The sequence below is a fragment of the Curcuma longa genome, chromosome 5 (assembly GCF_044706935.1).
Source record: "Curcuma longa cultivar G26 ecotype Majalengka, Jawa Barat chromosome 5, ITB_CL_G26_1.1, whole genome shotgun sequence".
NCBI classification, from domain to species: domain Eukaryota; kingdom Viridiplantae; phylum Streptophyta; class Magnoliopsida; order Zingiberales; family Zingiberaceae; genus Curcuma; species Curcuma longa.
Genome location: NC_133865.1, coordinates 8,363,084 through 8,385,699, shown reverse-complemented (window position 1 = coordinate 8,385,699; position 22,616 = coordinate 8,363,084). Strand labels below are relative to the sequence as shown.

At 38.7% G+C, this 22,616-nt stretch overlaps 3 protein-coding genes and 1 pseudogene across 3 annotated transcripts; all 4 read left to right on the top strand.

Annotated features, from left to right (window-relative positions):
• Window positions 1-1,298: 1,298 nt before the first annotated feature.
• LOC141829230 (DEAD-box ATP-dependent RNA helicase 7-like) lies at window positions 1,299-5,212 on the top strand. The gene is made up of 11 exons (XM_074716650.1): window positions 1,299-1,683; window positions 2,664-2,798; window positions 2,894-3,034; window positions 3,117-3,228; window positions 3,378-3,448; window positions 3,714-3,868; window positions 3,969-4,080; window positions 4,179-4,280; window positions 4,433-4,493; window positions 4,574-4,742; window positions 4,808-5,212. Exons 1-11 carry the CDS (start codon window positions 1,369-1,371, stop codon window positions 4,986-4,988), a joined length of 1,554 nt encoding a protein of 517 aa, XP_074572751.1. The 5' UTR covers window positions 1,299-1,368; the 3' UTR covers window positions 4,989-5,212.
• Window positions 5,213-5,593: 381 nt separating this feature from the next.
• Window positions 5,594-9,452, top strand: LOC141829672 (nudix hydrolase 14, chloroplastic). Its single transcript, XM_074717198.1, has 7 exons — window positions 5,594-5,879; window positions 5,962-6,064; window positions 6,978-7,055; window positions 7,685-7,777; window positions 7,906-7,998; window positions 8,712-8,810; window positions 9,046-9,452. Exons 1-7 carry the CDS (start codon window positions 5,620-5,622, stop codon window positions 9,268-9,270), a joined length of 951 nt encoding a protein of 316 aa, XP_074573299.1. The 5' UTR covers window positions 5,594-5,619; the 3' UTR covers window positions 9,271-9,452.
• A 3-nt stretch (window positions 9,453-9,455) lies between these two features.
• On the top strand, window positions 9,456-12,731 carry LOC141829812 (flap endonuclease GEN-like 1; annotated as a pseudogene).
• A 4,143-nt stretch (window positions 12,732-16,874) lies between these two features.
• On the top strand, window positions 16,875-18,579 carry LOC141829351 (protein DETOXIFICATION 49-like). Its single transcript, XM_074716802.1, has one exon. The coding sequence runs from the start codon at window positions 16,891-16,893 to the stop codon at window positions 18,487-18,489; it is 1,599 nt and encodes a 532-aa protein (XP_074572903.1). The 5' UTR covers window positions 16,875-16,890; the 3' UTR covers window positions 18,490-18,579.
• The last annotated feature ends 4,037 nt before the right edge of the window (window positions 18,580-22,616 follow it).

Genomic DNA, 22,616 nt, shown 5'->3' with positions numbered 1-22,616 from the left:
TGGGCGCGAGGGCATTGATTGATTCACTGCGGAGGAGGAGAGAGAGTGGTCAAAGCGGAGCAGAGCATTGCCATGTCTGTGCTTCGCTGCTGCTGGTGTTTACTGGGAGGGATCAGCGATGGCAGAAGAAGAAAGGGACCGTTCTGGTGTAAATGAAAAAAGGCGGAGGAACTAAGAAGACGGACGAGGTGCCCGATACGGACACAGGACTCATGCTCGCTTTTATCCGCCATGGTTGGTCGATGCTTCCTTGCTCGGCACGTACCACGTACCACGTACCTTCATGCAAACGAGGAAGGCGAACGTACGTCCTCAAGTGGAAGAAATCGAGAACACAAAATACTGAACGCCATTTAATTATTAATTATTATATATGCCAAGAATCATAAAACAAAACGAAATTCTTCCTTTCATTTCAATTCTTGGAATAGAATAATTTTTTAAATGTATTCTAAAATTTTATTAATATCAGCATTAATAAATTGCAACCAATAAAAAAAGAGGATCGAGCCAAAGTCATGGAAGAGGCAATAAAGTAATTAAGAAGGCAAAGGCAAAAGGCAAAGAGGCAAAGGCAGAGGCATGAAATGAAGAATCCAAGAGAGAGAGGGGATTGATGGGAAATGATGGGTCCTACGGCGGAGGCATTAAATTGAATGGTGCGATGAAGATGGATTGATTGAACACATCATGGAATCCGTGACACACTCCACTTTTTATTACCTTCTTCCCAATCTCTCATCTCATTCACCCAACGGATCATCATGATGCGTGCCCCTCGTGCTGTTCCTGCAAGCTGGGGCACTCAACCGCCTCACCTCCATCCCACCCAGCTGCCGCTTGACATCCATGCAACCATCATTTTGCTTCTTGAAACTACACGTACCAATCATTTAATGTTTGATTCGATCGATTTTTCAACAGACAACAATTTCTTAGTCTACTCATTTTCTATGTTAATTATGATCAATAAAAATTATAAATTAATTTTATCTTTTTTTTAATGTAAAAATCAATTGTGTGTGTGTGTGTGTGAGATTAAAAAAGATATTGGAAATAAGATGAATTATAGGGGCAAAATGAAAATGCCGCTTTTGTATTGGGCCGGATTTTGGGCCGACCCATGGCTGAGGGAGTCGGTGGGTCACCCCGTTCCATAATGGGCCTGTAGAAAGGTCCATCAACATTGGTCGTGACTTAAATAGCGAGTTACGTCGTGTCCTAGGTCTTTATGCTTCGGTGATTCAGGACTATAAAGATTCCAAACCCTGAAACGGAACCGTGCTCTCTGTCTCTGCTGCTTGCGTTGCCGCGCCTCCACGCCGCGATCTTCTTCCGACCGCAAGCGAGAGCCCCTCTGCCGACGCGATGCCTTCCCTCCTCTTGTCCGAGCCTACTCTCGCCGAGGAGATGAAGAGTAAAAATTTTAAGAGGCGGAAGGTCGATGAGGACGAGGCGGAGAGGGATACCACCTCCGATTCCACCGTAGTGAAGAGGCGGAAGCTGATGGAGGAGGGCGAGGAAGGGGATGATCCGAATGCCTTATCCAACTTTAGGATCTCGAACGTCCTGAGAGAGGCTCTGGAATCGAAGGGGATAAAGGCATTGTTCCCCATCCAGGCCATGACTTTCGATCAAATACTCGATGGGTTTGACCTAGTGGGCCGAGCACGGACCGGTCAGGTGTGTGATGTCTTACCTCTGCTTGTTTCTTATTACCGGTAGGTTTATTGTTTCTGTTTACTCTACGTCTCTACTACATTAAATTGCGTTGCTCGTCATCAGCGCTGATCACCATGCTTTCCAATTTGATTTTCGATGCCAATAGTCAGTGGGCATTTGGAAGTTTACACAAACCTAGAAATTATCTGAAAAGGCAGAGTAATGAATACGTTGAATTATCATTTTATTATCCAAATGAAACTGATTTTGTTTGCTGGTGATTTGTTTTTATATCATATCTTTATATATTTTGTTTCATGATCAAAAGGAAAACCAAAAGGGCTACCTAAATCTCTTGAATAAAAGTTAAAATTGTACAATGTGCTGGAATTATAGGCAGATGAAAGACGACATTCAATTATGGATCCTTAATTTTTTTTTTGCTCCATCTAAATTTCCCAAGCTCGAACACTAGTGTTTCATAATTCTTATAAAGTTACCTCATTGCAATTCTATCCAGTGTAGTATTATAAATTTCCAAAATAGTTTATTAAAATACTGCAAATAGAGCCGTAGCAATCCTCCTTTAATAATGTACGTAGCCCCTTAGCCTATTGCTACTTTACCACATTCCAGATTCAAAATTTCAACGAATCCCCTATGGTAGTTTGTTTTGGCACAAATCTAAAACTATCATCAATGAATTGAGATTTGTTTCACTTTGTGTACCATTTTGCTGTACTTAGGTTTCTTGACTAAGACTCAATATTTTGACACTGATTATTTTCTGTTTATCGAAAGCATAATAGTTTCTACTCGATCTTAGTTGACATTGTGCAAGCTTAATTCTCAACTATTATAGCTTTTCTGATTTTAAGCTTGTAAACAATATTTCCACTAACCTGATTCTTTTCTGGGAAATCAAAATAATGTCAACAATTTTTCCTGATATGGATTGTACTGATCATGATTGTTTGTTATATGTATGGTCATATTCATAGGGTAAGACTCTGGCATTTGTGTTGCCTATATTGGAATCTTTGACAAATGGAATTCTCAAGGGATCAAGAAAGACTGGTTATGGAAGATCTCCTAGTGTTTTAGTACTTCTTCCGACTCGAGAGCTTGCCAAACAGGTATTCCAAATTAGAACTTATTTTTTGTATTTTTGTGTGCAATTGTACTATGATTCACTGTCTCATCTCTTGATGGTCATAACAATGAATCTCAGGTTCACTCAGACTTTGAGGTCTATGGTCAAGCAGTGGGGTTATTTTCATGCTGTTTGTATGGTGGGTCTCCTTTCCGTGCTCAAGTAATGTCAATAAAAGCAGGGGTTGATATTGTTGTTGGAACTCCAGGGCGTATAAAGGTATTTTTTTTTTCTCTCTATAGTTTCATAAGACTTTTTTTGCCCAGCTGTTTTCCCCTAAAAATATGTCATAATCTTGCAGGATCACATACAGAGAAATACTCTTGACCTAAAAACTCTAAATTTCCGTGTCCTTGATGAAGCAGATGAAATGTTGAAAATGGGTTTCGTGAATGATGTGGAACTGATTCTCCGTATGAGTCTTCACTGTCTTTCATCAGTTTCTTTTCGACTTACATCCTTGCAAAGGAGTTTTTTGATGTTAGCATAAATTCATATTGCATTCTTTCACTTGTTTTATGGCTAATGTTAATTTTTTTTCCCTGTCCTTTTTTATTTGCAGGTAAAGTTGAGGATGCTAGGAAAGTTCAAACTCTCCTATTCAGTGCTACATTACCTGACTGGGTAAAGAAGGTATATATCAATTTTGTTTCCTAGAATTTCATTCTTGTTCATGTAATTTTTGTCCAAGGATGTAACCTAGTTTGTACTTACTCTGCCGCTAGATTCCATTTCCATATTGGCCTAACATCTTATAGGAACACCATCACCTTTGAAAACTATAGCACCTAAGTTTCAAGTTCAAAGAAACTGTATGAGATAACTAATTGATTATAAATTCAATTTTATGCTTATGTCCTTTTTCACATATAAATACCTTTTCCCCAAATGTTCCCAGATATCCGCAAGGTTCCTCAAGAAAGATAAGAAAACAGCAGACCTCATTGGCAATCAAAAACTGAAGGCTAGTGCTAATGTTAGGCATCTTGTTCTTCCTTGTTCTCTTTCCGTGAGACAAAAACTCATTCCATATATTATCAATTGCTATAGCAGGTTTGTATTTTTATGGTTACCCACGTACACTTTCACTTCTCTGTTTATTTGTTTCGTTGTGGATTGGTTCCTAATAGTGTGCCTGTGGAAATATTCTTAGTGGAGGTCGAACTATTATTTTCACCGAGACAAAAAGATCTGCTGACGAGCTTGGTAGTATCTTACCTGGTGCACAGGCTTTGCATGGAGACATAATGCAAGAACAGCGAGAAGTATGTGCATGATGATGAGAGATCTTTTTCTTTAAAATCATATTGCCCAAGTGATCTTTAAATTCATCAATTCATATTTGTGTCTCTGTATTATGCAGGTCATACTAGCTGGATTTAGGTCTGGCAAGTTTTTGGTTTTGGTTGCGACAAATGTGGCAGCTCGGGGATTAGACATCAGTGATGTGCAATTGGTTATACAGGTGCTTCCTCGAACCAATTTCGTCAATTATTATTATTTATTATTATAGGAATTTAGATTTGAATATTATTAGTGATCTTAAATAGCTATGACTTGGAGATTTTACCTCTGCTGACAATATGTCTCACTGCATAACTAAATAACTTTTTTCAGTGTGAGCCCCCACGCGATGTGGAAGATTACATTCATCGCTCTGGGCGAACCGGAAGAGCTGGTATATATGTATATATTAATTCCCCATGTTTGTGTTCATTCATTTATTTGACGCCAAGTTATGACAAAAGTTTCTTGTAGGTAATACTGGCATTGCAATCCTACTATATGAACCCAAAAAGAAGTCCCGTCTCTCTCGAATCGAAAAAGACTCCGGTGTTAAATTTGAGCACATCACGGCACCCGAGTCTGCTGGTACTGATGAATCAGCTGAATCTTTAGCAGCTACAGCCATTACAAACGTTAACAGGTAAGCTACTACATTCTTGTTCGGAAATGCTTCATTTCAGTAACATTCACTGTCAAATGTGACAGATTCTCTCGTGGTAGAGATGGCAAAAGATTCTCCAATGGAGGTGGACGGGGAGGCCGCTGGGAAGGTGGTCGCGGAGGAGGTGGTCGGGGAGGAGGAGGAGGTCGAGGAAGAGGACGCGGAGGCGATCGCGGAAGAGGTCGTGCAGGTCAAGGAGGCAACAGATTTAACCGGAGGAAGTGAAATGCGTATTTTTGGTGGTTTTTGTATCACATATCGTAGCTAAATTGTGTTTTTGAATTTATTCTATTGTATTTCAATTACTCAGGTATGATTTTGAGCATTGTTGCTGCTGTAATACGTAGCTGTGGCAAAGTTGCATATTGTACTAATTTATGCACGAACTGACTATGCGTTTTTGATAAACTAGTATAAGAATACAATGAAATTCTCCGAGTTAAATTTTATATTGGTTTTAAAATGTTACGCATTGAAATACGAAGATTGAAATGATTAAATCTGGAGTTTGATTTGATTTAGTTTGGATTGGAACAATTTGGCAGTCGAATATTCTATATTTTTTTATGTTTTTGATATACATAAAGTTATGCTTTATGGAAAATATAATTAATTTACTGAATATCTCTATTATTTGATTTGGTTAGCAACTAATAAAATTAGAATAAAATTAAAATTTTAATATTTTTCATAGTATCCAATATCTAAGTCTATCGCGATAAAAATATTAATCAAATTGATTTTTCATTTTCAGTTCGATTCACGCTCCCAAGTAGGCTTAGGGCAAACATAATAATAATAATAATAATAATTTTGGAAGCGAGAAACAAAGACGGACCGCGTCAGACAGTGTCGCATGGCAGCTCCTGCTCGCGCGCATCGACTCCTCCTCTCCTACGCCTCCTCACGAATCCGAATCCCCCACCGTTGTCTTCCTCTTCTCCCCTCACCGCCTCGCGCCGGCATCCATCACCGCCGCCTCCGCTCCCAACTGGTGTTCCAGAGGATGGCTTCAGGCGACTCTCAATCCACTCCATCGTCGACCCGCATCGGTTTGCCGAACGGCGATTCTGTTGAGATCCTCGCGGCTCCCGGTGTCTCCGATTCTGACCTCAGGTTAATTATCCGCATTCATGTTTTCTTTTTTGTTTCGTTTGCTTTCTAAGACATTGTTTCTTTTTTTATTTTTTGGATCCAGAAATGCTGTCAATTCTTTTGTCTTTAAGCAGTGGTTGAAGAACATAAGTAGTGAAACAGGCCTTTTAGCAGGAGGATTGTCTTTAAGACAAGTTTATATTCAGGTAGTATGATATCTTATTGATCCTTTTTTTCATTTACTTAAGTTTTTTTCTCTCGGTTTCCTAAATTTAGTCTAGTATTTTTCCCTACTTATATATCGATGTTCAAATTAAACATCGAAGGATTAGAATTGGAATTCCGTGAAATTCTTATTCCTATTGTAAATCGCGTTGATTATCAAACTTATTGTTTCGCTTATAATTCCCTGATCTCTCGTAGAACTCTGCATAAGACCAGCCATTATACCTCATGCAACGAAACTTAAGCAAGGTTTTGATTTAAGTTAGACATGGAAGAGGAGTTAATCTTGATAGCTCTGAGAGATCATAACAGTGAAGCAACTTTCTAGTTTAAGGATAAGGGATAGCTATGAAAAAGAATATCAATACAAAAATTATTAAAGTTGATCAACTAATCGTTGACCAACTAATCACTTATCCTAAAAACTCAAACTTGTAGGAAAGAGATTATTTATATCCTAAATAAAAATAACCAAAATTGAATCACAAAGATGAACTTATAGGGATAAGGTTTCCTAGCCTATAATATTTATAAGAAGTTTCCTTGTATGTCTTCAGTTATATCATTTTTTTCAGGAGATGTTTTACAACATATATATACTATATTGGAGCCTAGAACTTATGAACCATGACATTCCTTTGTGTCATGCTAGTAAGATGATTAAAATGCAGGATCACTCCTTCAGTCAACAGCATCCGTGTCATGGATGTTGGGCAAATTAAGCACGCTCTCTCTTCACTGCCACTTCTATTCATACTTATTATAGCTATGGTTACATCCTTTTGGTTTCGTTGATGCATCTGCATTAGTATGTTCTATTTCTTTTCTTTTTTTTCCATTTTCAGATTTTTGAATTCTTGATAGTTGTTTGAGTGATTGATAGCTTCCTCACAGGGAGTAGATATGTTTGGAAGAGGTGTTGGATTTTTGAAGTTTAAAGCAAATATTGTTGATAAAGAAACACAAACAAAGGTACGCCAATTATCAGATTTTAGACGAATGATTGCTGACAACAACCATTCTTAGTAAATCCAAGGCAACAATAAATGTTATGCTAAGACATTGAAGCTTTTACTCATTCTCTGATTTTTTTTTCTTCTTGTATGTATGCATTGTGCATTATAAAATGTTCGAATCTTAAGCTCAACTAGGTGATTTTCCTAGAACTCTATGTAAAAGTAAAGTATAGCTTTTAACATCCACTTGCCATCACCACAGTAACAGTAGGCATATGCAAGGTTTAAATTATTGTTCTATGCAAGAGTTTTGTTCCTCAGTCGGAAGCTATGATTTTGATACCATGTTGTGGCGCCACTTGGTACAAATCGAAGCATGTTGTATGAATTTAGATAAGCTGGAAATGTATGTCTCAGTCATACTGCCTGACACAACATGAAGCAAAACATGTGCATATGTTTTGAGGATAAGGGTTTCTTTCTTTTCTGTGGGTCTAATTGTTTTTCTTCTGTTTTCTGTGTAAATTAAATTGTTTCCTTGGTGCATCTTAACAGGCTGTTGGTTGAATCTTTTTCAATAAATCAGGTTCTTCATTTTCTTTCTATGTCCTGTTTAGCCTCTTTATATCTTCTTTATCTCTTTAGATTCCTGGAATTGTGTTTGCAAGGGGACCAGCTGTTGCTGTGTTGATACTCCTTGAGTCGGGTGGAAAAACCTATGTTGTTCTTACAGAGCAAGTATGTTCCTAGACTGACTGCTGCGCAGACCTATTGTGTGGGTCAAAACTTTGATTTATGCAGAAACCACAGTAGTTTTCTCTAATTTTATGTCTTCAAAACCTCATCAAATCTCCTGAATGTTTAAGCCTAGGGTTCCTGTTGGAAAACTCATTCTAGAAATCCCAGCTGGGATGATAGATAACGAAGCTGGTGATATCATCGGCACAGCAGTTCGTGAGGTAATCATTGCAATTGTTGTTTTCTTTTTGTCTGCTTGGAAAAAAATGGCTTGCTTGTTTTGGAGATTAACCTACCTTAGAATAGAAGATGAAACCCTTGTTAAATCGAAGGATTAATGAATTATGTGGACATAGCTAAGGAAATAAATGATGGAGGGATTGAAATAAAATAACAAATGGAATGAAAATCTTAAGTGCTATACAATGACATCTTTTATGAGATCCATTGATGGAACATTTGATTAACTGGCCCTTCACATTGAAGGATCATCAGCGGCACTTAATAGAATAGTATATGTGACATTGCAGTTTGATTGTGATCAACTGGCATGATAAAACAGAATAGTATATGTGGAATATGGGAAGTTAATTGGTATAAGAATTATCTAGTTTTGTGACACTTTGTGGTAGTTCAGTGCCTCATTGCGAGGGTTTGGGCTGATAAATATGCTTTATAAATTCAGATGAGTGGGCTATTATCTACCTGAGGTTAAAAACTTGGGGTTGATGGTTGAGTTTAATAAAATAATAAGTAGATTCTCTTATCTAAATCTACTTATGGTATGAACTAGATCAGTATAGAGATTTAGCCTAGAGTTATATTCACTTGATAGTTGAGAACATCATCCTATTGTGTTCAAAATACTAATTTTGTAAACTGACATTTTCATTTTTTAAAAAACTATATTCACTTTGAATTATTGTTAATACAGGTTGAAGAGGAGATAGGGATATCCTTGAAAAAAGAAAACTTGGTGAATCTCACAGCATTTCTGGATCCAATTACTGGATGTAAAGTTTTCCCGTCTCCGGTAAATTATTCAGAACTTAGGTATTTGTGTTCTCTTTCATCCACATAGAACTACAAGCAATGCAATACAAGTTGCTGTTCAGTAAGATGACTAGATTTTAATGAATCAAACTGAGAAGTCACTAAGAAAATGTACATTGCCACACTTCAGCGAGATGTTAGTATAATCACTATGATACTCGGAAGATTTGAAGTGTTTAAACCTTGTATTTGACCATACATGTTTCTGGTTGCAGGGAGGGTGCGACGAAGAACTGAGTCTGTTTCTCTATAAAGGCACTGCAGATGAGGATACTATAACAGCTCTTCAGGGGAAGGAGATGGGCCTTCGCGACCACGGTGAGCTGATCAAGGTACATGTCGTTCCTTACGATAAGCTATGGCAGGTGATTGCCGATGCGAAAGCCCTAGCCGCGATTGCCCTCTACGAGATGGCCAAGAGGAATGGCCTTTTACTTTGAAACCACAAAGCTCGTTGTCTCCACTCGATCTACATGTAAAGATGTGTTCTGATATATTTTTCTTATGGAGTTAGTTTCACTTTAAACTTGTCAAGTAGCAAGTGAGCTGCAATTGGAATTGTGTGAATTAGGCTAAACCAGCAAATGCAATATTATACTGAGGGTTCTCTATGTTGCATCAATGCATGGTTGTTAAGAACAATCACATGGTCTGTTAAGTTTGATAAAAGTCCTAAAATTCTCTTTCTATATTTTGAAAATAAGAGAGAAATTTCAATTCCGAAATTCTATTATGTGAACTTCTGCTAAAATAAAACAGCACAATTTTAATTTAAATTATTTTTTAATAAATACATTTAATAAATTTGATAAACTAAACGAACACCCTTTTAAAATGCTCTTGTTTGGCTTTCCGAAAATAGGAATAGAATTTGAATTCCCTAAATTTCTATTATTGGTAACGGACTGTTCTTCGGGTTAAATAGACCGGTGTCATTTGAAATCCCCAGATCCGGATACGAGCGCCAAACTTCCCCTAGCCCCTTCCCCATTGCCGGATCTCCTCTCCTCGATCCTCCTCGTCGCCGTCGACTATACCGTCGGAGGTGGGCGTCGGCGGCAACTTTTGGGTCCTTCTGAATCTCTACGCCCGCAATGAAGGCGTCTAATTCTTCTGTGACAAATCAATTGCGTAGCGGTCGATCTCTCCTATTGGATCGTCCAGCACGACGCGGTCATCCGAAGCCGGAGATCTCATCCCCGGAATCCTCACCTGCGCAAAACCTTCTCCCTCTTCTCCAAGGTTCGCAATCCTATGCCCCGGTCCTCCCCGTTTTCTTACAAGGTTGGAGGCGAATGGTTAGGGTTTATGCTCCATGGGCCTGATCGGTTGCGCGATTACGTTATTTTGTTTAGATGGGAGATCATTCGGTGTTTTTGGTGGACGAGGAGTCGTCTCCATCGAAGTCGGGGGCAAGGATCGAGCGTTTCTTCCAGATGTCGGACGTCAATCCCTCGGAGTTGCCGAAACCTGTAGACGATGGGTAAGAGGGGACCCCTGTGAGGTAGAGTAATGGTTTCTTAAATATGTTCGTATCGGCATCTCTTTTGAATTCACATTGTGCTCGAATTGGCATATCTGTTGAATGCTTTACGTTTTCTGTTTTTTCATAATACGGGGGAAAATTTCCTCTGATTCTGTTTGAGGCTGACCCTGACAGCTGAAATGATTCAAAGTATGAAGTGCCCTCTAAGTATAAGAAAGCATATAGCATTGCATTTGAAATGACACATGGATCTTTCGATTCTTTTTCCTATGAGATTATTTCGTGCGTGGTTAAGTACAAAATAATGGGTTAAGTACCAACAGTGGGGAATTGTTTGTTGCACACTAAAACAGAATTTTCTTATGCTCGTTGCTCTTGTAGTCAGAAGTGGTTTGAACTTTTAGATTTAATCTTAAGCATGCTTCAAAACATTGGAATCCAAAAAGTTAAATATTCTTCTACCATTGATTGGAATTGAATATTTATTCTACTTGGTTCTAAATTTTTGGGAGGAACAATTTGAAACCTGCTAGAGAAATTGAGTAAATCAGACACTTATCTATAGTCCATTGTTGCTTCCCATTGAATTCTACCTATTTCTCGACGTGATATGTGTTGGATCTTACAGCTTGAAGGAGGGTTCTTTGTTAATTCTGTGTTAGTTTGAATTTATATTTAAAAAACTTTTGATTCTTATTAGACAACTGTTGTTGCATATTCATACTGCTTTTAATTCACTGGAGCTCTTCAAATTACTGGGAATACCTATTTTAGAAGGTTGGTGTGAAGCTGAAGCTCTTTGTGCACTACTAAATTGTGAAGGGCATGTGGATACTTGCATACTGCGACAGTGCTTCCTTTCTTTTTGGAGCAATATGCATTATTATAAAGTGCCTGAGCTCTAATTCTAAAGTAAGGATCAGACTGTCATTTTTCATTTTAACATAAATGTTTAGTTGATGTCCTTGTTGCTTGTGTTAGTTTTTTCCTTGCTTTATTATTATTTTTGGAGTAATTTCCAGTTAATGGATTTTTTTTGGCTCAACTCTAGTGCAGTCTTCCATCCTAAGATGTTTGGCACCATTTATCAGAAATCATTTGAGCGCTATAATTATCAGATATTGAAGCTGGTGTTGGTTTGAAAAGAAAACAATTGATTACCATTGCTCTTCTGTTTCGCAATGACCATGATTTAGATGGCGTTCCTGGGTTTGAGGTTGCTACTGCTGTTCACTTTGTGAAGCTGTATTTTAATGATGATATTTGGGATCCGTATGTGTAAGATTGATGTTTGGCATTGGTTTAGTTGTGTTGGCGGCGTGATTGTTCCAGGTCGTTTCTCTACAAACTATTGTGACATGCTTTGTAGGTTTTCCCTAACAGGGAAGGTGGATTCAAATATAGTAAATGGAATTGCAAAGTTGCCCCCTACGACTGTTAGGTTCCCAGAGTGCACACATTGTGGTCATCCACGCAGCCAAAGTGCTCACATCAAGGTTGCTTGGAAGCATTGTGGGACAAATAGTTCACAGAATTGCATGAGAAAGCCATCTGCCTTCAAATGCACTTTCTCCGATTGCAATGAGGTAATTTAGCATCTTAATTCCTTGACAGGTTTGGAACTTAATTATAGTCTCTGGATTATCGGCCAATTCCTGCTTTTTACATTACGCCTGTGTCTTACCATTTCTGAACTGCTTTCAGACTCGTATTCTGTTGTGATCTAAAGCATAATGTTAGCCTCTTTCCGTGTCTTAACAGAGTAGGATGATTCTGACAGCGAAAATGGCCACTTTGGAAAACTCTAGATGAGATGGCGGAGACAATAAGTGAGATGGATGAATGGATTACGATGGAGAGACTTCCATACTTCCAGTCTTCCAGAATAGTAGAGATATATATACTCAAAATTGTATCAGAAAACACAGTGAGTAGTACAGAACAATATGAGTCGTGGAACAGCGGTCATGGTATCTGAACTCTCTATAAGGTAAATTGTATTTGTTTCTGCTTGTCACTACTGGAAAAAGAAAAGGTACTTTTTATCATATTTAAAAAATGATTGATATTGATCCGATCGAAGGTTAGTGTAGTTGTCCAGTTCATCCCAAGTGTATCCGCTGTTTTGGGGCGGCATCATTAGCCACCCCTCCACCTTGCCATAGAAGTAACAGCAAGCCTATTAGGCCCAACTTTACCTAGACTCTGAAACAGATTGATAACCTGCAGGGACCAAATAGGCATAACATCATTGTTGGTTCAAGATATCGTATTCTATTTTGTTTACATTTCACATTTTATGGAGAAGCTCGTTGAATTTTGAAATACCTACTATTTTGAGTTTGCGAATGATGAGTCCTCATAGATTGACGCTTTTGTTTTTTCACTTTTGATTTGCAGGCCGGACCTGCATAGTGAACACTGGTTGACTTAGTGTTCAGTCAGGCTGAACATCCCATTCCTCGCCCTTCCAGCTGCCACATGTTCGAGCCATGTGATTCCTCTGCAAGACATAGGCAACCTGTGCATCGCATGGTCGAGTGAGTTTTACCCTCAATGCTCACATCACAAACGGCCAGGATTAGATATGCAAGACGATTTATCTGGTGCGCTCTTCCATCTCTTGCAAATTTTCACTGTAGGAGGGCTGCACGGTTCCGTTCACAATATACAAACTTTGCATGACAGTCAATAGCTACTTGCAGGATCATTGATGTTTCTGAAGACAACGTCTATCTATCTATCTATGCTTGATCGTGATTGTTTGGAACGGCGATGTGGTGTAGAACGTCTGATGAGCAAATAATGGCCCGATTTAGAAATTCGAACAATTGCTGATGATCTGGATTGAGTGGGGCCGGTAGGATTTCTGATGATTAATTGTACTGTGTATGAGTTTTCTATTAGGCTTCGAATAGGCCGATTTTGGGCTGTGATTTGTAATAGTGGTCATTCAATAAGGTTAATCGACGCTAACGCCGTAAAACGGGGTCTCACATGGACGGTTACTGTGCTGTTGTTTTTGCAAGGTCTCATTCATCGGCTTCCCAAATAAATGGGTATGTGGCATTTCTGGGCCATTAATAGGCCGTGAATGAGTAAAAGCCATTGCCGGCCTTCCCATAGCCGTGCTATTACGGGCCTTTAATGGGCTGCGGTGTAAATCTCTCATCGGGCCATTACGGGTGTAATCTGTTTAATGAGTGGGCCGTTAATGGTCGTTTAAGACATTATTGGGCCCTTACCGAGCGCGCGTCCGCTTTAATGGCTATTTTGGGCCTCTGGTGGGCTCTAAATGGGTTATTTTGGCCCATAAACGATCTAGTTGGGCCATAAATGGTCCATTTTGGGCTTCTAATAGGCCGTTATATGGACTATTCTGGGCCTTTAATGGCCCGTAAACGACTATTTGGGACCTCTAGTGGGCCAAAAATGGGCCACTAACAGGCCGTCATACTGCCCATTCTGAATTTTTAATGGGTGGGCCTTGGTGGGCTCTAAATGGGTCATTTTTGCCCACAGACGATCTATTTGGGCCATAAAGGGTCCATTTTGGGCTTCTAATAGGCCGTTATATGGACTATTCTGGGCCTTTAATGGCCCGTAAACGGGCTATTTGGGGCCTCTAGTGGGCCACAATAGGCCTCTAACAGGCCGTCAGTCCCAATCTGAAATTTTTAATGGGCCGTAAACGGGCCGGCTCTAAAATGGGTCATTTGGGCCCATAAACGATCTATTTGGCCATAAATGGTCCATTTTGGGCTTCTAATAGGCCGTTATATGGACTATTCTGGGTCCCATTAGTTAAAAAATTTTGGGCCTTTATTGGGCCATAAATGGGCCACTAACAGGCCGTTACAAGGCCATTCTTGATTTTTAATGGGCCGCAAACGGGCCGGTTAAGCCTCTAATAGGCCGATATAGCCCATACTGGATTTTTAATGTTTGGGCCTCTAATGGCCCATAATAGTCTATTTTTGGGTCTCTAATAGACCGTTATATGGACTAATCTGGGCTTTAATAAATGGTCTATTTTGGGCATTTAATGGGCCGTCAAATGGACTATTCTGGACCTTTAACATGCCACTAAATGAGTTATTGCCTTTTAACGGGCCGTGAAAATGACGCTTTTAATGGGCCACGCGGTAAACTCCCACAACGGCTCCTTTCCGGGTCGATATCTGTTTACTTAGCGGGACGTTAATGGGCCTTACAGGCCATTATCGCGCATTCCGTTGGGCCCAAAACGAACACGCGTTAAGCTTCAGTAGGCGGCAAATATTAGATAGCTATTTTGGACCCTTAATGGGCCATGCTAGGCTGTTCTATCGGTGCAAACGATACGAAGAAGATGATGGGCCGACACTGGATGCATAATGGGCCGTTAATGTAATTTTTGTGAGGCTATTATATACCGATCTCGGGACTACACGGGTGTTCTGAATTTGAACGAGTTCGGTTGAATTTAACTTTAATATTTTCAAATTAAAGTATTTCAATTTAATTTGAGCATACTTTTCAAATCAATCTGAAAACACATCGGGATTTAAAATGGTTTACGAGCTAAATATCTTAAGTAACCAAATGGAAACATAGAGGAAGCATTTATAAGAACGACAACACTCTGAAAAGCCAATTTCATCTCGATGAAATAAAGTTTTGAAAATTTTCAAACTGAAATAAAGTTTTAAAAACCCTGACTTTTTTTGCTATAGTTTTAAATCGAAATCAAACTAAGAAATTATTAGATATAAACAAATGATTTTAGAAGCTCACCTCTGATGCTTTCTTCTTGCTGTTGTTCTGGCGTAATCCATTTTTAGTCCTCGCCCTCTTCTTCCTCTGTTCTTGAACAAGCACCTTCACCTCAACTAACTCAACCCCATAGAAGACGAGTCATCATAAACCAAGATGAATAACTGAATAAACGGGAAGAAAACATCAAAAAATACTTTTAGTGCCGCAGTCAAACAGCAAAAATCCACTTGCAAATATATCCTCAAATGATATTTCGCAAAGAGATTCATCGACTTTACAGACTTAGGGAACAAAATATTACACATCTTCTACTCTGGCAATATAGGCAATTATCTTAATGGTAATTACTATCAAATCATCTAAATCCTTTGGCCTTCAGGTCCAACAGTATTTACCAAACTATTATTAACTACAATTCAATTATAAAATAGTCCACTCCATCCATATATACTTTTCCTGGTATTCTGGTTTGGTACCTAAATTACATGTATTTGTGCTACTCTTCTATAAAACATTTTACTTAGATGATTAAATCTCAATGGGAGAATTGAAATTCATTTCGAATTCTAACTAGATTTTGATTAAACCTTCCAATACTTTGCTTAATCACCCCCATCTAGATTTGGCAAGAAAGAACTTCTAAACATGAGTACTACCATAACTATAGGAGGTCTACTATAACTAATAAAGGACTAATCATTTCATCTAATACCAACTTTAACTGATACAATATTAAAAAGCAGTTAAGAATAAATACTGAAAAGACTAAGGCAAGATTCTACTGGGTAAGATTCTCACCAAAGCATGCAATCATGGTGCAATTCATTCAAATAAGAGAATTTGACTTTAATGTTAGGCTTTGCTACTAGTCTAGAATAATTAATCTCACATCAACACTACTTTACTCAACTAGACTTGTATTATTAACTCACTACCTACATGTGAAACAAAATGGGCGTTCCCCTGTCAATTTGCTTGGTTCGACCAATGAACTTAATTGCTTAAAATTAATAATATTTTCGTTCATTTTAAGCCTATAAATCTACACCCGTATATTGTTATTTGAGGCCGTGTTTCAAAAGAAAAAATGATTTTAAATCACATTATCATGAATTCCATGGATGTATTTATAAAAAAGACCTGCAATGCTCACAATAATTGAAACGAAATACAGACAAAATAATAGCAACAAAGTAGAAATTACTCTTGCTTATATATTATACAACCGAGTGACCCCATGAACCTTGGCATGGGAGGAATCCTATGAAAGCACCTCTATAAGATTTCCTATAAAAATCTTTTCTTTTTTTTTTTTTTTTGGCTATCCAACTTGGCCAGGATTTAATACTCATTTAACAATTAATCATCCATGACCGGAATTAAATACCGAACTAATTCGGACGAACAAAAAATGACTTTCTACAGAATCTTTTAGAAGCCCTCCATGCACTTATAGTTCTAAACCATGCAAGCAAGGTTCCTCAGTTCAGGCAGGCAGGCAGCAGCAGAAGCAAAAAAAATCACATAATACATATTATATGTGTATATATTTCTTGACCTCACATCACATGACGTGCCAACCCATGCTTATCCTATCTCAAAGTTTGTTTTTGGATCAGTCTCCCCCTCTCTATTTAAAACCCTTGCCCTTCTTCCACTTCTTCACCCTACATTAGATCGAAGGGCCTTGGAAACAAGGGCAACACCTTCCCCAGGAGAAACACCTTGATTCTCCATCTATTACATTGCATGTACTTCCATGTAGTGTGGGGAGGAGACATAAAGACACATAGAGAGAGAGAGAACAAAGAAGGCAATGTCATTGGCTGAACCCGGTCTGGACCAGGGCTTGATCAAGCCATGGATGAAGAAGGCTGTAAGGGTGAGCACACGCTCAAATGAGAACATGGCGGAGGCCAAGCGCATTCTCGCGCTCGCCTCGCCCATTGCGCTCACTGGACTCCTCCTCTACTCTCGCTCCCTCGTCTCCATGATCTTCCTTGGCTGCCTCGGCCGTCTCCCCCTTGCCGGCGGTGCCCTCGCCATTGGTTTCGCCAATATCACTGGTTACTCTGTCCTCTCTGGCCTCGCAATGGGCATGGAACCATTGTGCGGCCAGGCTGTTGGAGCACATCGACCCACCCTGCTCGGCCCTGCCCTCCACCGAGCTGTCCTCCTGCTCCTTGTTGCTTCCCTTCCCATCGCCGCCTTATGGCTCACGATGGACCGGCTGCTGCTCCTTTGTGGCCAGGACGCGGACGTTGCAGCGGCTGCATATGCTTATGTTCTTTCCTCCCTCCCCGACCTCATATTTCAATCCTTCCTCCACCCCATTCGCATCTTCCTTCGCTCTCAATCCATCACGCTCCCCCTCACCTACGCCACTGTCATCGCCGCCCTCCTTCACCTCCCTCTCAACTATGTCCTTGTCTTTCGCCTTCGCCTTGGCATCCATGGCGTCGCGATCGCCTCCGTTTGCACCAATCTCAACATCCTCCTCTTCCTCCTCCTCTATATATTCTTCGCTGACGTTCACTGCCCCACTGGAGTACTCAACCTTTCCACTGATTGCTTTAGGGGATGGCGCTTACTTCTCGGTTTCGCTATTCCTAGCGTCGTCTCCGTGTGCTTGGAGTGGTGGTGGTACGAGATCATGGTTCTCCTTTGTGGCCTCCTCCTTGACCCCAAATCTACAGTCGCCTCCATGGGCATCATCATCCAAACCACCTCGTTGATCTACATTTTCCCTTCCTCCCTCAGCTTCAGCATCTCCACCCGCATCGCCAATGAGCTCGGCGCCGACCGGCCCGATCGCGCCCACCGTGCTGCCAACGTAGGCCTCGCCTGCAGTGCCGTACTCGGGTTACTGGCGTTCCTGTTTGCAGTGGCAGTTCGGCACGTGTGGCCGTCTATGTTCACGTCCGATGCCTCCATTGTGGCGCTCACAGCCACGGTGCTGCCCGTCGTTGGGGCTTGTGAGCTGGGGAACTGCCCGCAGACGGTGGGGTGTGGAGTGCTGCGGGGGAGCGCGAGGCCACGCGTCGGGGCCAACATAAATTTGGGCTCTTTCTACGGCGTGGGAATGCCAGTGGCGATGGCGCTGGCGTTCTGGGCGCAGTGGGACTTCATTGGGTTGTGGATCGGCATGCTTGCGGCCCAGGCAGCGTGCGTCACGCTGATGCTGCTCGTCGTACGACGCACCGACTGGGAGCTGCTGGCGCAGCGCGCACGACAGCTCATCGGTGGACGTCTCGACTCGGCTGCCGCTGATGAAGCAGCCGTGGTGGCGGTGCAAAATGACAAGGATGAGAAGCAGCTAGAAGAAACAGCAATAACTGAAAGCAACGTTAACATTAACTACGGCTCAATTGTTGGAGTCAAGCTCACTGATCCTGTGGCTGCGACAAGTCCATAGCTTTTCATTGTTATCTTCTTGTCTCTCCTTTTCTTTTGTTGACAAAAATATCACTGCGATCCCGCTTTGTCAGCATGTGAATTGGGAAGAGATCAGGCAATGAAACGTTGCAAATCAAAGAGGAAATTTGATTGGGCATGAAGATTCACTAGACACCACTGCTTTATGTTGTGGTCTGTGTTCTAAAACGGGACCAGCTGATTTGATTGATTGATTGAGTGAGTGATCGACCTGTGAACTTAAGGTTTATCTGGTTCAGTCTAAACCAGCTGATTGAATTTGATCAGCTCAATTTAAAAAATTACCATCTCAGATGGACCTTCCAGTCTCATTTTTAAAATATTAAAGGTAGGATAAATTAAAAAATAACTTATTCCTCGGTTCATCCCATCTGTCTCCAAACTGAAGGGAAGAGTGGAGGGCGGTAAACGAGTCCACAAATTTATTTGATAAGAATTAAATTAAATCGTTAAAATAATTATTTAAATTTAATTTGATTTCTCATCTTAATTATTTAAAATTTTTATATTTTAAACCTATTTGATTAATTTTTGAATTTGATAAAATAAATTTATTTATTCACGGATATTATTTACAAATTTTATTCACGGATAATATTATTTTCACATATTGTTTGTGAATTTTATCCATGATATTGTGTCTTTCATGCTTTTTTCAAATTTTTCATGCTATCTATCAAATTATTTTTGTGATTTTCAAATTTATTGAGTTATTCAAATTTATTTATTTAATTTGATAAATTATTTAAATTTATTCATTTAATTAATTATATATATATTAAATAAATATAAATAAGTTGAATATCAGATTTATTGATGAATGTTGAATTCATTTACTACCATAAGTGGAGAATATTAATTTTTTATGTGTTATTTTATTATTTACCCCAATTTTATAACCTCAATCTAATCTTTCATTTTCTCTCCTCCTCGCTATCATACACGCCTCTGCGTGCTCTCTGTCTCTCTCAATCTCTGTGCCTTTCTCACCCTCATTTGGGCTTCCTCATGCTTTCTATCTTTCCTCTAATTAAAATCGATTAAACAGACATGTATGATGATAGCGATATAATAAAGAGTTGAATGAAGAGATTAGCTATGGTTAAATTGATACTTTTGGCTTTCTCAGAATAGAATAGCAAGAAAGTTAGAAAGATTTGAAAGTTGACTAGATGGAATGAGAGATAACAGAGGAGAATATTGTTGTCTTTATTCAATCTGGATTATCTGTTCATTAAGTTATCACTCTAAACTCCGTGAATTATGGATGGATGAATAGATTATTTTATTCATGTATTGCCCATCTAAGTAAACAAGAAGAAAAATAAGTTAACCAATATTCAGCTATACGAACCCTGAAATATTTTAATCCTATATAACCATATAGCAACAAAAAATTATATATATATATATATATATATATATATATATATATATATACTTAGAACAATTATAGTCAGTGGTTGATCTCTATCTAAAACTAATCATGGATTTAAAGGGATTCAGAAAAGTATAAAAATTATCTAAGCTTTCTGATATTAATCCATCCATTTTGCCCAGTAATTTTATATGTACATGGTTATGGGTACAAATCAATTATTGTTTTGTGTAATAAACTGACAGATGACTGATTATTATGACACACAAGGGGTCACTAGGAATCGAGATAAAATGGCAAGCAAGGAGGTAGAAGGAGCAGATTAAACTTGGCACAAATAAAGTTGGAGCATTGAATAAATAGATGCATATTATCCATTTACTAAACTTTAACTTTAAAAACCGTTTATTGAGATTCAACTATGGGATATCAAACTGTAATACTATAAGAATATATCAATTAACACAGTGATAGCTTATTAAACTTGTTAACTAACACAAAGGGAGAAGTCTTACAGATGCAGGTGGAGCCAAGAAGATTCATCACGAAGCAGGGATAGTTGCTGTGCTCATACGTACACACAAAAATAAATAAAAAAAATAAGCATAAAGCAAGCAACTCAAAAGCACATAAATAAGTACAACAATGAAAGTGATTTGCATGGTGACCATGTAACCACGATTACAAAAGTGCTAGAATTAACTTAAACTAATGGAACCAACTTGTTGAGATATAATCACACACGAATTAGCTAAAGGATATTATCAGTTGTCACTTGGCATGCGGTACCCAATTGTGAATAAGAGCCGTATGTTCATTGATTTTCCAAACCTCCAACAGTCATTAGTACACTAATCTAGCTCTATTGATTAATCTATTCATGTTTGGTATATTAAAGGTGGTGACAGTTGGAATGTTTGCATTAACATCGTCATGTTTTGGCTTTAAACTAAGATATCTGCTTGTGATTCAGTACCAAAAAGGTTGATTATGGTTCACCAAAACCCTGATTAAAAGTGTTCTAGCCAATTGGAATAAGTCATATCTCGTTGACAATCCAAAGAATGAGGTAGACAAAATAATCAAAATGTCATTTGCCTGGTGGGTAACATCACATGATGCCCTGTTGCGTTTAAATACTTGCAAAATTTTAATTGTTCAATGAAGGGTGATTCGCCATGGATTGCGCATGCCAATCACAATCTTGGCTGAACTTGCTAATCAAGATATATATTTTTTCTGTGGTAGAAGAATGTCATATTTAAGCATGAAAAAGTACTCCAATCATCATCAGAGTCTACATATATGACCATCCTAGAGAATGCCAATTATTGACTGTCAAAGGCTGTTGTTCATTGATCCCAGACCATATGAGAATGCATTAGGTTGGTCCCTAGTATTTTCTTCCAATTCACAGCTTAAATTCACATGGTAGAGGACCATCATCATGCATGTGCATGATTATATAGATTGAATGCACATGTTCTAGTGGCAAAGCATGATAAAGACATTCTTACAAGTTACAATGTAAAGAAAATTAACCTTACGTTCATCTCCATAAGAAAGACACTTCCCTAGGTAATCACTATGAATAATTGTCTGACATAATTATGGAATTTCTATTGAATGCTTTTGAATGTGAGGTAAAGACTAAGATCTCAGAAGATGGAAAGGTGCAGAGAGACATAGCAGAGTTGCCTGATAGCGTTGGAACTTGGAATACTCTAAACTATAAAATTAGCAAGTGGCTAAGATCACATGGCAAGATAATATATAATAAATTATATCAAACAAGTTCTTAATGGGGACTTCTTGGAGATTTTAAGGAGTGGAAGTTCTAACAGATGGGAAGAAGCCAAATGACCATTAGAAGTCTCTAATCTTGAGAATAATAATAAGCAAGTGGCTAAGATCCCATGACAGGATAATGTATCTAATATATTCTATCAAATAAGTTCTTGATGGGGACCTTCTGGATATTTTTTAGGAGTGCAATTAGAGACATGTCTAGTGGAAACCGGTAAGGGAACCACGCTTCCCTATTGACCAAATGCATACATTTGTTTTAGTTCATGCTTCATTATCAGTTCTCATTTCTCTAGATAAAGACAAAAGGAAATCATTTAAATTAAACCAATGAAAGATAATACAAATCCAACAATTAATTATTCTTGCAATGCAAGCATAGGTGCCTCTTACTTTTTTTATTCCACTTATACTTTCTTATTCCACGCACATTTTATTAGTCTTCAGTTTGATTCCTTTTGCATAAAGCATCAAGAGTGATTGATGATCTAGTGCAGTTTTATCTTTTCACTCCTTATTTAAATTCCCAAAGAAATAATGATTATTATCCTGTTTTGAGAAACCGTACAATCGATAGGCGATAATGATGTGGATTAGTGCAACGGAAACCTAAATATATTAATCTAAAAGCAAAAGACAAAGTAAGAAGTCAAAAAGAAATTAAGCAGTTAGATTTTATCAAACTACAATAAAAGGAAGTACATCCATTGAAGACAACTATTAAAAAAACACATCTCTGACAAATAATGTAGGGCTGAAACTTAAGCGAAATAGTTTATTCCAGGTCAAGCATTAGAACAAACTGTAACTTTGATGGTCGGTAAAATAAACACTATCTATTATTCACTAAAGTATTGGATTGTCAACCATGAGCCTTTCTAAGGTATGGCCATTACAAAGTACTATTGAAGTCTCTATCTCAA